This window comes from Corythoichthys intestinalis, chromosome 8 (assembly GCF_030265065.1).
Source record: "Corythoichthys intestinalis isolate RoL2023-P3 chromosome 8, ASM3026506v1, whole genome shotgun sequence".
Lineage (NCBI taxonomy): Eukaryota > Metazoa > Chordata > Actinopteri > Syngnathiformes > Syngnathidae > Corythoichthys > Corythoichthys intestinalis.
In genome coordinates this window covers 50,357,158-50,373,411 of record NC_080402.1, presented here as the reverse complement: position 1 = coordinate 50,373,411, position 16,254 = coordinate 50,357,158, and the positions used below count along the sequence as shown (strand labels likewise).

At 41.6% G+C, this 16,254-nt stretch overlaps 1 protein-coding gene across 3 annotated transcripts; it reads right to left on the bottom strand.

Annotated features, from left to right (window-relative positions):
• Positions 1-4,973: 4,973 nt before the first annotated feature.
• On the bottom strand, positions 4,974-15,467 carry psmb3 (proteasome 20S subunit beta 3). 3 transcript variants are annotated; one of them, XM_057844783.1, is made up of 6 exons: positions 15,371-15,467; positions 5,749-5,933; positions 5,572-5,679; positions 5,312-5,489; positions 5,147-5,241; positions 4,974-5,071 (listed from the first exon to the last, which is right to left on the bottom strand). In XM_057844783.1, exons 1-6 carry the CDS (start codon positions 15,410-15,412, stop codon positions 5,023-5,025), a joined length of 657 nt encoding a protein of 218 aa, XP_057700766.1. In that variant the 5' UTR covers positions 15,413-15,467; the 3' UTR covers positions 4,974-5,022. The 3 variants fall into 3 exon arrangements, with proteins under 3 accessions (XP_057700766.1, XP_057700767.1, XP_057700768.1); XM_057844784.1 differs by lacking the exon at positions 15,371-15,467 and adding an exon at positions 15,197-15,358; XM_057844785.1 differs by lacking the exon at positions 15,371-15,467 and adding an exon at positions 9,200-9,363.
• Between the last annotated feature and the right edge of the window lie 787 nt (positions 15,468-16,254).

The following is a 16,254-nucleotide window of genomic DNA, read 5'->3' as shown; positions in this document are numbered from 1 at the left end:
ATCCAGGGCCTTAGAAGTCGATGACAACGCCCTGAGAGAGTCACAAGTCTGCGTTGATGTCGGGTGGGATCCAATCCCAAACCGTTCATCCAAACCTGTAACGGGCGCAAAAACAAAAGCCCCAATGGCACCACAATTGATAGTGCAGTCAGTTTCCCCAACAACTGGAGGACGGTCCCGTATGACAGACTCGCACTGTGTCTGACACGCGTGACCGTTCGGAGAACGTCGTCCACCCTTTGTGGCGACGGAGAGGCGGTCATAGTTAAGGAGCTTAAGCTCATGCCGATGAAAATCACATGTTGGCTGGGAATCAAATGACTTTTCGAAAGGTTTACCTTGAGACCTAGTTGCTTCACATGGCCCAACAGCAGCGTGGTGTGGCTGAGAGCTTGTTCCCGAGTCTGTGAACACACAAGCCAATCGTTCAAGTAAGGAAGAATTCTGAGGCCGCAGCTCTGCAGGGGGGCCAGCGCCGCAGCCATGCATCTTGTAAATGTCCCGGGAGCAAGAGAGAGGCCGAATGGCAGCACTCTGTATTGGTATGCTTTTCCTTCGAAGGCAAAGCGAAGGAAAGGCCTGTGGTGTGGTACCACTGGCACGTGAAAATGGGCGTCCTTTAAATCCACACTTGTAAACCAGTCTCCTTGAGTGATTGATTGGAGAACGTCCGTCGTGCGAAGCATGTGAAATTTTAGACGCTTGAGGTAACAATTTAGTGAGCTCAGGTCGAGGATAGGGCGAAATCCGCCGTCCTTCTTCTGAACAAGAAAATAAATTGAATAAAACCCTTTCAACAGGTTTGAACTGGGAACCAACTCTATAGCTTCCTTCTGTAAGAGTTCTACGATCTCTTTTCTGAGGGCCATACGTTTCCCTGGATCTGACACAACTGTTGTCTTCACCCCATTGAACTTTGGGGGACGACGCTTGAACTGAATAGTGTAACCTCTGAACAGAGTTGAAATGACCCATGGGTCTGGAACAAGGGCGACCCAGCGTCTGAGATGGTGTTTGGTAAAACGGCTGAGGCCCTGGCAATGGTAGTCAAACTCTACCGTTCCTGCCCCTACTAGCGGTATAGGGCTTGGAGGGGCGAGTGTGTTGAAGTCTGTGAAATCGGTCGGCTCTTGGAGGTCTTCCTGTCGGCTCCCGAAAAACAGGCCGTAGAGAGGAATGTCCATCCGCAGAAACTGGACGTGCAGTTCTCGGCGCAGGTGGAGCCCTGGTTGCAGAGTGATAGGTAGGAGCACGTCTGTGGGGGGGCCTGGAAGCTCGTTGCAGGTCAACAAACTGTTGCCGGGACCTGTTGGCTTCCACAGCTCTCTCAAGGGTTTGTTGGGCTGCTGGGCCAAACACTTGACCCGGAACAACAGGTAGAGTGCAAAGCGCACCCCTACACGACTCAGTCAGAGGAGACTGTGCCAACCATACTTGGCGTCTGGTCACAGTAAGTGTCGACATGAGTCTGCCAAGTTCTCCGGACATATATGCAAATGTCTGGAGGGAAGCATCGCTCAGGTTCTGTAAACTTTCATTGACACCTGCAACCCTCAATGACTGTGAAAGGGCCAGGGCAAGGTGGTAAAATGTATTACCCAAGCGGCCAATCCGAGCCGCAACATCATAGGCCTTGGTAAGGAGATCATCAGTCACCCGGCACTGTGGGCGCGGGCATCGTGCCTCTGTGCGGGCAGCATCTGCTGGGTCCACTATCAGGCTCGCGACAATGCTGTCCACCGACGGCATCTTGTTTAACCCATATTGAGCAGCATCATGCATAGAGCTGAGTGCCCTACAGTCTTGGGACAAGTGGGTGGACAACTTAGGATCTGTCCAGCAAAGCTGAAGCTCTTTGATATAGGGTTGTGATGCTGGCACACAGAATTGTGGTTTTTGAGCGGTCTTAAAGAAGGCACTAGAAACCGAATTCTCAGCTGGTAGTGTCTCAATACCCAGTTGTGAAAGGGCTAATTGGACAGTTTGCTTTATGAAAGACAAACCAGGACTAGAGTCTGGGGGTAGGGACTCGGAAGTGTCAGAGTCTGCTACCGAGGGGCATGGAGAAGGCCCGATGTCAAGGTCACCACCATAGGTAACATCTCCGGTCCTAAACAGCGAGTCACTTGCTGCTATGGACACAACGTCCTCTTCCAGGTGGCCAACTACACTGCAGTGCTCCTGCTCAGGCATGCTATCAATGACACCTGTGTTTGCACACATATCCCCCCCTGGCTGTAAATTCAGGAGTAATGATTTAATCTGAGCGAACTCAGAGGCCAAAGTGTCAACCTTAGCAGATAGCATGTGGTCGGTATCACAAGCCTTCTTTGATGAGGTGGCCTCAACATGCTGCTTCTTATGGCGCTTGGTCGTCTTTTTTGGGCTCGACGCCAACGCGCCGTGAGAAATTTCATTTTCCACCAAAGCCAGTCTAGCGGACCTTTCTGACAACGGGATGCAGACACAATTAAGACACGCTTCCTCGGTGAGCGCCTTTCTTAAATGCCCAACACCTAAACACGACGGGCATAAAGTGTGTCCGTCTTCTGGGCTCAGGTGGGCTAAACAAACTCCGGAGTGAGTCAGCAAAGTACGAGGCTCCCTGAGCGAATAACACTCGAGGACCAGTCCACAGTATTGAGGCTCGAAGCAAACAAGCCACTCGGTTACAGCTGGAGGAGGCGCGGAGCGAAAATACACTCACACACTCCCGTTGTAGAAATGCAAAGAGTGAGTAAAACACTCCCGTTGTATAAATGCAAAGAGCGAGTAAACACTCACGGCACACCAAACAAAAATGGCGCGGAGCGGGAAACACTCACAGCCTAATCAATAACCCGGTTCGGAAGAAACCGCCGCGGCGACACATTAGCCAGTGCGGGCCCGCAGGATTGGTGGAAATAGCCGCGGTGCTACATTAGCGTATCAGAGCGAAATATACTCACAACAATACAATCAATAGTGTCCGGAGCGGAAAACACTCACAGAAAATACGCAACTGAAGATAATCCAGAACGTGAAGAAACCGAGAGTCCAGCCGCAGCTCGCAGCCTCTGGAGGACGTAATCCACGTAGCTCCAACCAAGCCGGTTTCGAGGCTTCCGGCGAGCGCGGTACAAACACGGTAATACGACCTTCGCCGATGCGAAAATGTAGAAAAAGGAACTAGTGCTGGGTGAGCGGGGCTCTTATCGACCTCTGACGTCACCCAGGTCACGTCCAATGGCGTGACTTTGTTGGTATTTTATTCTCGACCTTTGTGCGGCGCACACGTAGATATCCAGGTGCTAAGCACCGCCCTCTGGCGGTCAGAAGGAATGAAATAGAACAGTCTGGCTGTGCCAGGCAAGTCTTTTGTTGGCTTTCGTCTTTTCATGACGTCAACTCGTCACCGTAACGTCGCTCAATTGCAGAGGCTAAAAATAGCACCTTCAGGTAGCTCGCTGGTCTGTGGGAGCGAGGGGGGGGAGACTTATCGCATCACAGCAAACAGTGAAATGGGCAGAAGGCACACTAGAAAATTGGTTTCATTATTATTTAAAGACATATTACGATATGTTTTGTTCTTTTGTTTTATTGTCTAGTATAATTTTTTTGAATACTGCTGTCATCAAATATTATTTGAACATTTTTCTTGATGCCCTTTTGGACGTTGGGGCGCCCCTAGGCATTTGCCTAGCTCGCCTTATGGAGGGTACGGGTCTGCCTACCACCCAATTGGACCTGGCAGCCATTTTTTTCTTTCAAATTGACTTCACGTCACATCAGTAAAATGCTGTTTTTTCCACTGCTGGCCATTTTGAGCCAGGAGTCTGAGTGTTCGGCTGGAATCCACTGGGGTCACCTCATGCTTTTGATGGTTCTGAGGGCCTTGCCATCAAGTCTAGCAGCCGGTCTTTTTTGAGGGCCATGTTTCTGGTGCCATATAGCAGAATAGAAAGTACGACCGAGTTGTAAATTCTGAGCTTTGTCTTACGGGAGATGGTCTGTTACTGCCAGAGTGCTTTCCAGAGACTGCTCTTCTGCAGGTAATCTCTGGTTTTAGGTCGCCAATGTTGGTTACGGTGGACCTTATATACACAAACTGGTTTATCTGATCGGTTCAACGCACAGGGACAGGACGCCACCCCCAACCGCAACAGTTTGATTTGATTTAAAGTGCTGTTTCAGTTCCTCAGCTTCTAAATAGTGGTCCGATAACGATGGCCCAAATACAACTAAATACATATTGACAATTTGCCATGCGAGGCACATGTGGTTCAATTTATTGGAGAAATGTGTTATACTGTCATTCACTCCAAAGTCCATGCAAAGCATGTGATGAATTGTGGTAGTTGTGGTTGGCATACATTCAACTGATATTTTGCATTTAACATTGAATTGTGTTGATGTGTACAAATTTGAATTTTCCTGGAATTAGCCTCTAGTATAAAGTGTGCACCATTAATCAGGAGCCCCCTGAATACATTTTTCATTGCAGACATTAACAAACTCAATCTAATAAGACGCACCTTTTAAATATTGTGTACTTTTGTGTGTTAAAGAAAATAGTGTGGAAGGAAGCAATGTGTTATAGCAAGTATACACATATACATAACGTTGAAATTTACCCTTTAATCTAGGGTTAAAAAAACAATTAGTATAAGACGTTTAGGGGGTGTGATGAGCATTTTCTTGAGAGATTACTAAACTATTGTGTGGAGTAAAAACAGGTAAGTTTAATTTTTTTTTGTTTTTATGATAATGTAATGATAAAGTAAACGTAGCTGTACGTGCACTTATTAAAATAAGTAAGCTGTTTGGTGCATTTCAAAAAAATACATTTTTTAATTTCTCCATTGACGTAAATCCACACAATTTACCATTTTCAATTTGAATCACTCGAATTGTTTTCACAATATTCTTGTTTATTCAACCTGTAGTTACAATAAGTATCTCAAAGAACAACTTGATAAATTGACAACACGAAAATGCGTAAACATGTTTATTTATCCAAAATGTACTGTGATGCATGGTGTTTCAATCCATCCTCGCTTTCAACGTTCTTGTGGTGATCTTATCTTTTTCGCTGTTGGAGAAAAACAACCCATCAACTACTGCGACTCATTGCTCCATAGGATGCACAAATTGTCTTCATACTTACATGACATGTACGACTACACCCATGCCGGACACTGCGTCCCGATCAACGGCGTTCAGCATGGCCTGCGAGATGGTCTCAAACAGGTCATCGGGTTCCTGTGTGATAATTTTTACAATGTAACTTGATATACTCTAAAAAGATTTCCACTTTTGACACTCAACTTACCATCTCCGGTTCCCACAAAGACTCACACATGCCGTACATCTGCTCCGAGCAAGTGCCGCTCACGACAAAGTCCTCGGTCACCATGGGACATCCGATCAAATCCAAGGAGCAGATAAAGGGCTCAAAGGTCTTCGGATCGAGCCCGGCAATCACAGGCTCGACGTAGTAGGGCCCGAACCTAGAAGGAAGAAAATCCTTGTGACGTTTATCTAGTCTGTTCTGTATGCAGCTTTCCGGACTAACCGTAAAAATGAACACACCTCCTTTCATAGAGTAAGTTGGACACCATGCTCATGAAAGTCTTGGGCTTGATCTGGCGACCCTCCTTCAGCTCGTAAAGGTTCAATCGGAATTTTAGCCTCTGAGATCTAGACGATAAAAAAGACGAACGACGATGAGCCACGAACCAGACTCTAACCGTTTTGCGCATTTCTTACACTGTCTGAACATCAGTGGCCAGCCCGGCTAATCCGATGTATAGCCTCTCGCCCATGGGGAAGACCTTCTCGAAGTCTGCCGTAACCATCTGACCCTGGATGCCGAATCGGAGGTCAGATGCGACGGCCACGCAGTTCTTCCCCCTCATGGCCATGACGGCCCCTCCGTTGTAGGACATAATAGACTGCATGGAGAAACGAAAAGTAATAAAATACTTCATGCAGAAATAATCTTAAAAATATACAAAATCTTGCATTCCCTTCTTTAGTCACTTTGGTAACACAATGCAGTATGTGGGGGATAAATACATCAGGACATGACACTTAAAACATTTAAGAGTTATGTACAATCTAAATTAAGCGTAGTTTACATTAGGGGTTGGACCCTCTGACAGGATTTCTAAAGATATCAGCAAATCTCATTTAATGCTCGATATATCGGGACTATACAGTATATGCCCCCCCCCCCCCCCCCAACATCGGCAATCAGCCAATTAACAAGAAAAAAGCCGATAAAAAAGCATTTTGATCAGGCATCTGTGTGGCCACCACTGACTGACCGTACAACCCTGGAAGGACCCCGCAGCAGCTTGATGACAAGCTGCTACAGGAAGCTTAACCGCTAGTCCTCGATCTGATGGGAAGATGAACTGGTTTGGTCGTTTGGTCCGTGGAAGGTAGATTTAGCGGCATATTTGGGTCACTTCCTGTTGAATTTGGGGCATTTGTGGGTCGCTTACTGTTCATTTTGGGTTACTGAACAATAAGTGACCTGGGAGTGTTTCCAAATAAATGGTAACTCAGAACAAACAGTAAGTGATCTGTAAATGTCCTAAAATCCGGCTAACGTAGACACTATTCTATTGGTAATGAGCTAACATTCTAGTGGAAGATTTACGTAGCAGCCTGTTGGTTCGATTTTTTGTTCTGTTTTTTTCTTCCAACAGAGACACCTTTTTAAAAAGGATATATATAGTCTTGGCAGGAGCATATTGATAACCATCGCGATACACAGTGGTATGAAAAATTATCTGAACCTTTTGGAATTTCTCACATTTATGCATAAAATCACCAAATGTGATCTGATCTTTTTCAAAATCACAAATATGAAAAAACAGTGTCTGCTTTAACTAAAACCACCCAAACATTTATAGATTTGCATATTTTAACGATGAAAGTATGCAAAAAAAATGACAGAAGGGGAAAATAAGTAATATTTTGTGCCCCCCCTTTGGCAGAAATAGCTTCAACCAGACGCTTAATGTAGCTGCAGATCAGTTTGGAACATCGATCAGGACTAATCTTGGCCCATTCTTCTCTACAACACTGCTGTAGTTCAGTCAGATTCCTGGGATGTCTGGCATGAATCGCTGTCTTTAGGTCATGCCACAGCATCTCAATGGGGTTCAAGTCTGGACTTTGACTTGGCCACTCCAGAACGTGTATTTTTCTTCTGAAACCAATTTGAAGTTGATTGACTTTTGTGTTTTGGATCATTGTTTTGTTGCAGCATCCAACCTCTTTTTAGCTTCAACTGTCTGACACATGGCCTCAGGTTTTCCTGTAAAACATCCTGATGAACTTTTGAATTCATTCTTCCACTAATGATTGCAAGTTGGCCAGGCCCCGAGGCAGCAAAACAGCCCCAAATCATGATGCTCCGTTCACCATGCTTCACGGTGGGGATGAGGTGTTGATGTTGGTGAGCTGTTCCATTTTTCCCCCCACACATAACATTGTGTGTTACTCCCAAACCAACTTTGGTTTCATCAGCCCACAAAATATTTTGCCAAAACCTCTGTGTAGTGTCCAAGTGCCTTTTTGCAACATTAAACGAGCAACAATGTTTTTTATAGGCAGCAGTGCCTTCCTCCGTGGAGTCCTCCCATGAACACCATTCTTGACCATAGTTTTACATATAGTTGATGTATGCACAGAGACTGTGCCAGTGATTTCTGTGAGTCTCAAGCAGACACTCTAGGTTTTTTTTTTTTTTTTAACCTCTCAGAGTATTCTGTGCTGAAATCTTGGCCTCATCTTTGGTCGACAGCCAGTCCTTGGGAGAGAAGCAACAGTGCTGAACTCTCTCCAATTGTAGACAACTTCTCTGACTGTCGATTGATGAACATCCAGACTGTCCGAGATCATTTTGTATCCTTTCCCAGCTCTATAATCCTTGATTGCACGTCTTCAGACAGCTCTTTTGACAGGGACATGATGCACATCAGACAATACTTCTCATCAAGACAATTCTTACCAGGTGTGTGTTTTATAGTGGGCAGGGCAGCTTTAAACCACTCATCAGTGATTGGGTACACACCTGACTTAAAATATTTGGTAAAAATTGGTTCCACTTGCTCTTGAAGTCTCCTTAGGAAGAGGGTTCACTTATTTATCCCCCCCCCCCCTTTCTGTCATTGTTTGCATGCTATCCTCATTAAAATATGAAAACCTATGAATTAATGGGTGGTTTTAGTTAAAGCAGACACTGTTTTTACATCTGTGTAATTTTGACAAAGATCAGATCACATTTGATGGTCATTTTATGCAAATGACCCCTTGTTTATATTATCCGTATATACATTCCTCTCAACTAGAAGTAGAACAAAAATATGACTTTTAACATGTAATTGAACATTTATACTTTATAGGTTGTATTGTAGGGATGTCGAAATATTCACAATATCGTGATATCTATAGCAATATCAGAAGTGCCTCAAAAATCCTGGTGGTTATGCCTCAGAAGGAAATGATGAGGCTTTGCCTCTTGGCTGGTGTTTGGGTCAGTGGGACCCGTTTTTTTTTTTTTTTTTTTTTTTTTTTTTGCTTTATTAACTCATTGGCTGCCTTTGACGGCGATAGACGTCCAATCTATTTGAAGTGGGAGGATGGATTCGACGTCTACTAGTGATGAACTCGGTTAAATTCACAGCAGAAGGATAAGAAGTGATACATGGTTGGACGTATGTCACCGTCAATAGCACTGAAAGAGTTAAACAAAAAGCCTACATCTCATTAGTTTGACTAACATCGACAATAGCTCACTTTTAGGATGGAATATGTACCAGAATACATTTTAATGACTTTCACTTTAAAAACCATTTGGTTTTGCAGCATTAAAAAACACTCCCAGATGCAATGGGTCGGGCAAACGATTTCTCCCCAATTATTAAACAGACATCGAAAGGGAAATAATTTAGCAATCACCATATTATCGTGATAGCAGAAAAACAAGCACGTCACTTACAGGTATACCATATTTTACTACTTCGATATACATTTTGAAATTGTTATTTCCCTTTTAAATTGGAGTAAATCCAGTACAACAAAATTCTGTTGGCGGCGATGGACATGCTGAATGACGATTAGCTTCTAGGCGGGTTCTCCCTACACTAAAAAAAAAAAGTTTGTTGTTTTAAACATGGCGTTCAATAATGTTGAGTGTGCTTACCATTGTGGAGTTGTTGTCGTCTTATTGTCACGAACAGAAAATTTAAGTGAGTATCGCTTTACTTCTTCAATGACTATCTTTCGGGGTGACTACACAAAATTGGAATAATAGCGAGATCACACTAACCCCTAGGCCCATGTGACCGAATACGCGAATGTGATTGGCTCTTGAAGAATGATTCCATTGGTTGTCTCGCCGGTCTACATAGTTTCCTTGAGGCGCGTTAAAGTGAAAGTAAACCAGTTTAGACGTTATAAATAATACCAACAAAAAAAACCCGATATAAATAATATTTTGACATAAGTACATGAAAATAATAACAGAAAACAAGAATATATATAATATAGAGGATTACATTGAAAAATGCAACTAAAAATTGGACGGTAAATAAATCAAACAAATGTTTAAAAAAAAATAAAAAATGAAAAAATAAAATAAAATGGAAGCCAAGACGGAAAACTAATTAAAAATAAAATATTTGGGGGAAAAAAAAAAAAATATATATATATATATATATATATATATATATATATATATTTAAAGTAAAAAGGACCTATTTCATTTTTTTTTATAACATATATATATATATATATATTTTTTTAACGTCTTTCTTTTAATTCATATCCTAATTTAATTTGGGTTAAGTTCTTGTATTTACACAATTACCTGAAATAAAGAGGAACATAGCAGGGGTTTAAATAGTCGGTTTCAACAAATTTCGTACAGTTTGTTAGTTAATTGTAAGCAGTGGTGGAATGAAGGGAAGTAAAAGTACTTTGTTTCTCTACATAAGTACAGATACACAAAAATGTACTTCAGTACAAATATAAAGTGATACCTTTTACTTTTACTTCACTACTTTTTAAACAGCAGGTATCTATGTATATCTATCTTTTTACTCCACTACTTTTCAAAATTGTCACTTGCGTTACATGTTACTTTTGTTTGTTTTCCTTTTTTGTCATTGTGAATTAATAGTTTGTTTTCATGCATCTGGCGCAGTCGATAAAACCCCTGCAACTATACCGTAACTGAGCACTAGAGGCAGCAACACGAGTACAGGCAAGATTAGGCAGTTGAACAACATATCGACCAATAAAAACTACCACACTCTTGTACAGTAGGTGGCGGTATGCACCTGATAGTTGCTTGCAATCCGCCATTAAGCAAAGTTTTGGCGATATCAACAAATAAAACTGAAACAAATATTTTTATAACTCTCTGTAAAATGTCATTTTACATAAATGAAATTTCTTTTGAGGAATAAATTAGGAGGACACCTCCACATTCAATCCCACTTAAAATGGCTAAAGTCACACACAAGTGTATCACACGAGGTGCAAATGATTAGAACATCATTACCCAATGTCTTGAAGGAAGCTTGACTTATTTAAATCTCACATTTAAATTGGTGTGTCCCTGACAGTTGAAGTGAGAGAAAACACCATGGTGAGATCAAAGGAGCTGCCTGAGGTCTTCAGAAAGAAGATTGTAGACGCTTGGTAAGGGATTCAAAAGATCTCAAAAGAGTATAAAATCAGCCATTCCACTGTCCGGAAAATAGTCTACAAGTGGAGGACATTCAAAACAATTGCCAACATGCCCAGATCTGGCCGTCCAAGCAAGTTCACCCCAACAGCAGATCACAAGATGCTAAAAGAAGTCTCCAAAAACCCAAAAATGTCATCACGGGACCTACAGCAGGCTCTTGCTACTGTTGATGCGAAAGTGCATGCTTCTACAATCAGAAAGAGACTTCACAACTATAACCTTCACGGGAGGTGTGCAAGGAGGAAACCTTTGCTCTCCAAGAAGAAATGAAGGCCAGACTGAAGTTTGCCAGAGAGAATGTAGACAAAGACCAGGACCTCTGGAAAAATGGTCTTTGGACAGATGAATCTTAAAATTTAATTATTTGGACAACAGAACAGAGGACATGTTTGGCGTAAACCAAATACAGCATTCCAGGAAAAGAAGCTCATACCAACTGTGAAGCATGGAGGTGGAACTGTCATGGTTTGGGGATGCTTTGCTACAGCAGGACCTGGCCACCTCACTATTATAGAATCCACCATGAATTCTATCATGTATCATAGGGTGCTTGAGGAACATCAACAATCGTCTGTGCAAAAATTTAAGCTGAAGCAAAACTGGACCCTGCAACATGACAATGACCCAAATCATACCAGTAAATCACACAAGGACTTCCTGAAAAAGAAGAAATGGAGAGTCCTGAAATGGCCGAGTCAAAGCCCAGATCTTAATCCCATTAAGATGCTGTGGGTTGGCTTGAAACAGGCTCTAAATGCAAGAAACCCCTCAATCTCACAGCTGAAAGTTTTCTGCGTTGAGGAATGGGGCAAACCTTCGTCAGACCAATGTCAAAAACTGGTAGATGGTGACATAAAGCGTCTCATTGAAGTCAAAGGGGCTAACACTAACTATTAGGTGGTAGGGTGTCCTAACTTTTCCCCCCAGTTAAAATATGCATTTTTGTTGATATATTTGGTTTAATGAGTAAAACAATGGTATTTTTTGTTGTTTACCTGCAATTAAATAACTTTCTTTTCCAGAGATAAAAATAAAAAGATCATTGATATGTGAGCATTTCTTAATAAAGAACTGAATATTTAATGGGGTGTCCTAATTTTTTAACATGACTGTATATATACAGTGCTCAAAAAATGGAAAGCTAAAGTACAACATCTGAAATAGTTTTGTTAAATACTTTATTCTTTCCATAGTTGAATGTGCTGACAACAAATCACAAAACATATCAATGAAAATCAAATATATCAACCAATGGAGGTCTGGATTTGGAGTTATACTCAAAATTACTCAAAGTGGAAAAACACACTACAGGCTGATCCAATTTACTGTATATGTAATGTCCTTTAAACAAGTCAAAATCAGGCTCAATAGTGTGTGTGGCCTCTGCGTGCCTGTATGACCTCCCTACAACGCCTGGGTATGCTCCTAATAAGATGATGGAGGGTGTCCTGGGGGATCTCCTCCCAGATCTGGACCAGGGCATTAATGTTCAAGAGGTGCTCTATTGGGTTTAGGTCAGGCGAACGTGGGGTCCAGTCAATGTTATCAATTCCTTCCTCCTTTAGGAACTGCTTGCATACTGCAGCCACATAAGGTTGAGGGTTGTCGTGGACCAGGAGGAACCCAGATCCCACTGCACAAGCATAGCTTATGACAAGAGGTCCAAGAATTTCATCCCGATACCTAATAACAGTCAGGGTGCCATTATCTAATCTTTAGAGGTCTGTGTGTCCTTCCATGGATATGCCTCCCCTGACAATCACTGACCCACCACCACACCGGACATACCGAATGATGTTGCAGGCAACATTATGTTCTCCACAGGACCTCCTGGCGCTTTCACATCTGTTGCTCAGGTTGAACTTTCTTTCATCAGTGAAGAGACTAAGCCTGTGGCATAGTTGCAAATTCTGGTGGTCTATGGCAAATGGTAATCGTACTCTACGGTGCTGGTCAGTGAACACGGGCTCACTACAGGGCCTGTTGGGCCCTCAGGCAATCCTCATGTAGCCCGTTACTATTGTTTGGTCAGAAACATTCACACCAGTGACCTGCTGGAGGTCACTTTGTAGGGTCTGGCAGTGCTCATCCTGTTCCTCATTGTACAAGGGAGCAGATACCGATCCTGCTGAGGGTTTAAGGACCATGAATGGCCGTGTCCAGCTTTCCTAGAGTAACTACCGATCTCCTGGAATCTCCTACAGGCCTCCAGGTTGCTCCTCAGACTGTCCAGGAGCTCAGTGATGGGTGGAGATTCCTAAGGAGAACATCCGCCGCCTCATCAGGAGCATGCCCAGGCCATAGACTTCACCATCAGTAGACGAGACTGCTCCTACAGACATTGCGCCACGCCTCCCTGTAGGGGGCCGGGCCAGGCTTTCACTGCTATAAACTCACGCTGCGTTCAAGCGCCGGATTTAGGTGGAAAAGGACAAAAGTTTTAATGCATACAAGCAGGCAGGAGTGTCTCAAGTTTGATTTGGTCAAGGATTCAAGGTCATTATTATGTAAAATAGCACCATGCATGCAAACGTTGTGAAATGTGAAAAAGTGAATGGGGAAAAATTAGCGTAAATTTAGCTTGAAATATTTACGTGAAATGAATGACAACTGCCCGGTTTTTTGCTTTTAACCAAGAATCTAGACTGTTTTATGTTTATATCTATAGAAATTCTGGGATTTACGCATTTATTTACAAGAACTATCAATTTAAAAACCTCTTTGTTTTGTGACGGCCGCCACGTTGGATTACACAATAGCGTAACTTGAGCTTGAAATATTTACGTGAAATGATTTACAGCTTTTTTTTTTTTAACCAAGAATCTAAACTATTTCATGTTCATATGTATAGAAATTCCAGGATGTACGCATTTATTTACAAGAATTTTCAACTTAAAAAGCTCTATGTTTTGTGATGGCCGCAATGTTGTTTCCAAACACAATTGCATAACTTTACATTCAAATGATCAGGTAATTTTTAGCCAACTGCCCATTTATTGGAAGAAAAAAAAAAGTAATTTAGGCATTTCTGCGTCCATACATAAAAAAATCGCATTTTACGTGTTTTATTTCATGTAACATTTCAATTTAAAAACGACGAGGGCCAAATTGCCTACAAGAAGTGCTGAAGTAAGTTGTAATTGTACATAGAAAAATTGAGTAATTTATTAGCTGCTGAAAACTTCCACTACATTAAAAAAAAAACCTAAGTCGCTATTTCGGGCAAAAACTTATATTTTAAATATTGCTATTGATCCTGAAAATATTGGTGATTATCTCTGCATTCAGTGTAAAATTGGAACTTTTATGGCCATTTAAGTTTTGTTATATTTATATAAATAACCCAGATAGCAGACCAACATTGAATAAACGTTGATTTTCCATTAAAATCATCAGTACGGTTGACATTGAAATTTTTAACGATAAGTGACGTTGAAACAACGTTGTTCTATGGTATGTCAGGCGATGGTTGGGTAAACATTGTTTTATAGTTGATGAACTAATGTTGACAAATAGTTGATTTATGATTTACCGGGAAATATGATTGAATTATGGATGAGCGGGCGTTTTGGTCAAAAACATAACATTGATTCCGCGTTGTTCCAATGTTATTATTAATCGAAATGACGTGTAGGTTTTGTAAGGATTTGAACGTTGAAACAGCATTAATTGAGGGTACGAAAGTGACGTTAATTTAACGAAAGATTGACAGCGGAATGTTGATCCAACATCTTTTCAACGTTGGTCTGCTATCTGGAAACTAATCGGGATTTTATTAGGAAACGACTTTGATTTTTGTTTTGACGCTGCTCATGGAGACTCATGTTTGCCTAAGGGAGGTGCCAGTTTTGGTTTTAGGTCGCTAGCGGCTTTGGTTTTGAAAATATTTGAATTTTAAATTTTTGAAAATAGGCCCCGAGCCCCGTTAACTGATAGTGAAGTCTATGCCCAGGCGTTGTAGGGAGGTCATTCAAGCAGGCAGAGGCCAAACACAGTACGGACCCTCATTTTGACTTGTTTAGAGGATATTACTGTACATCAAAGTTGGATCAGCCTGTAGTGTGTTTTTCCACTTTCATCTTGAGTATAACTCCAAATCCAGACCTCCATGGGTTGATACAGTTGATTTTCATTGATAATTTTTGTGTGAATTTGTTTTCAGCACATTCAACAATGGAAAGAACAAATTATTTAATAACAATATTTCATCCAGTCAGATCTGCAACATGTTACATTAGCGTTCCCTTTATTTTTTTGAGCAGTGTACTTATATTACATTTTGGCACTGGCAGAAAATAATTTTACCTTTTAATTGTACATTTTAAAGCAACTACTTCTCTACTTTTACTTGAGTATTTTTTTTTTCTTGGATACTTGTACTTTTACTAAAGTATTTTTTTTTTTTTTTTTTTTTTTTTTTTGCGTCAATCTTCGAAGTTCTCCCACCAGTTGGTCGTGCATCCCGGTTTGCCCCAAAAGCGGCGTCGGTGACTACGACGGGAAAAAAATGCCTCGAATGGCGAGGTGGCGAAAAATAATTGTCCATAATCTCGTTCTTCGCAGGTGTTACTCAATATGGAGCACTGTAAAAGTTTGTAAATAAATGGAAGCAAAAAGCACCTGTCTAATATTTAGATCTAAGCCCGCTGCGGATGTATCCATGTTGACTCCAAATGAAAACGTTGATATATGAGACCAATGTGACGTAGGAACAAAGTTTGTCGCATACAGTGACGCTTAGATAAAGCAACTTTTCAACCTTTATTAAGGCAAAACACTACCGCTTTTGCCCATCTGCGTCGCTAAATTGTTGCTTTCAATCTTCGGTTGTCATGCTGCATTCGAGGAATGTGGGAAGTCGGCATTTTCCCACTCGGATGGCACCAGTTGCGACCTCAGAGCGTTCTAAACGAATATAAACAGCAAAGATCGCGACTATTTTTTATTTTGGCCATCGAAAGACAATTTGACCTCCAAATACAGATATATTTGTATAATTTGATTTATTTCTGTAAATCAAGGAATATCTTTTGTATAAATCATCATATAACTTCATAAAGAGATAGTGGCATATCCTCACGCAAAGTCAGTAAAAATAATATTCTTATGGGTAGTTGTGTTGAATAAATTAATTATAGATTGATACAACTAAATATATTTTTATAATCGTGTAATTTATCGATTGACGGTCTGCTTTTCGAAGGGCAGCGCTATTTCCGAGTGACGTCAGATTGAAGCAACTCGTAAGGTCGGCGTACTTTTTTTCACCCGACTTCACGACTAGGACTCCCCAGTTCGAGTGGCGTTCCAATGATATTTTTCCTGGTCGCAGGTTGGAACTCTCCGACTTCCACCTTCCTCAAATGCAGCATCAGTGTACGTATGATGACACTACAAACGCAGAATTTGCAAATCTTCACTTTGGTTGGAGTTTTTAGGAACAGTTACTTTCATTGCCGAAACGTGCAAAATGTGGAGTTTTTTGCGAAATACCCTGCTAAATG

Coding starts and splice junctions, on each gene's coding strand:
- psmb3 (XM_057844783.1), bottom strand. CDS start 15,412: ATGGATACATCCGCAGCGGGCTTAGATCTAAATATTAGACAG. Junction 5,934..15,370: donor TAGATCTAAATATTAGACAG/GTGCTTTTTGCT, acceptor TTCTCCATGCAG/TCTATTATGTCCTACAACGG. Junction 5,680..5,748: donor GCCACTGATGTTCAGACAGT/GTAAGAAATGCG, acceptor TTTATCGTCTAG/ATCTCAGAGGCTAAAATTCC.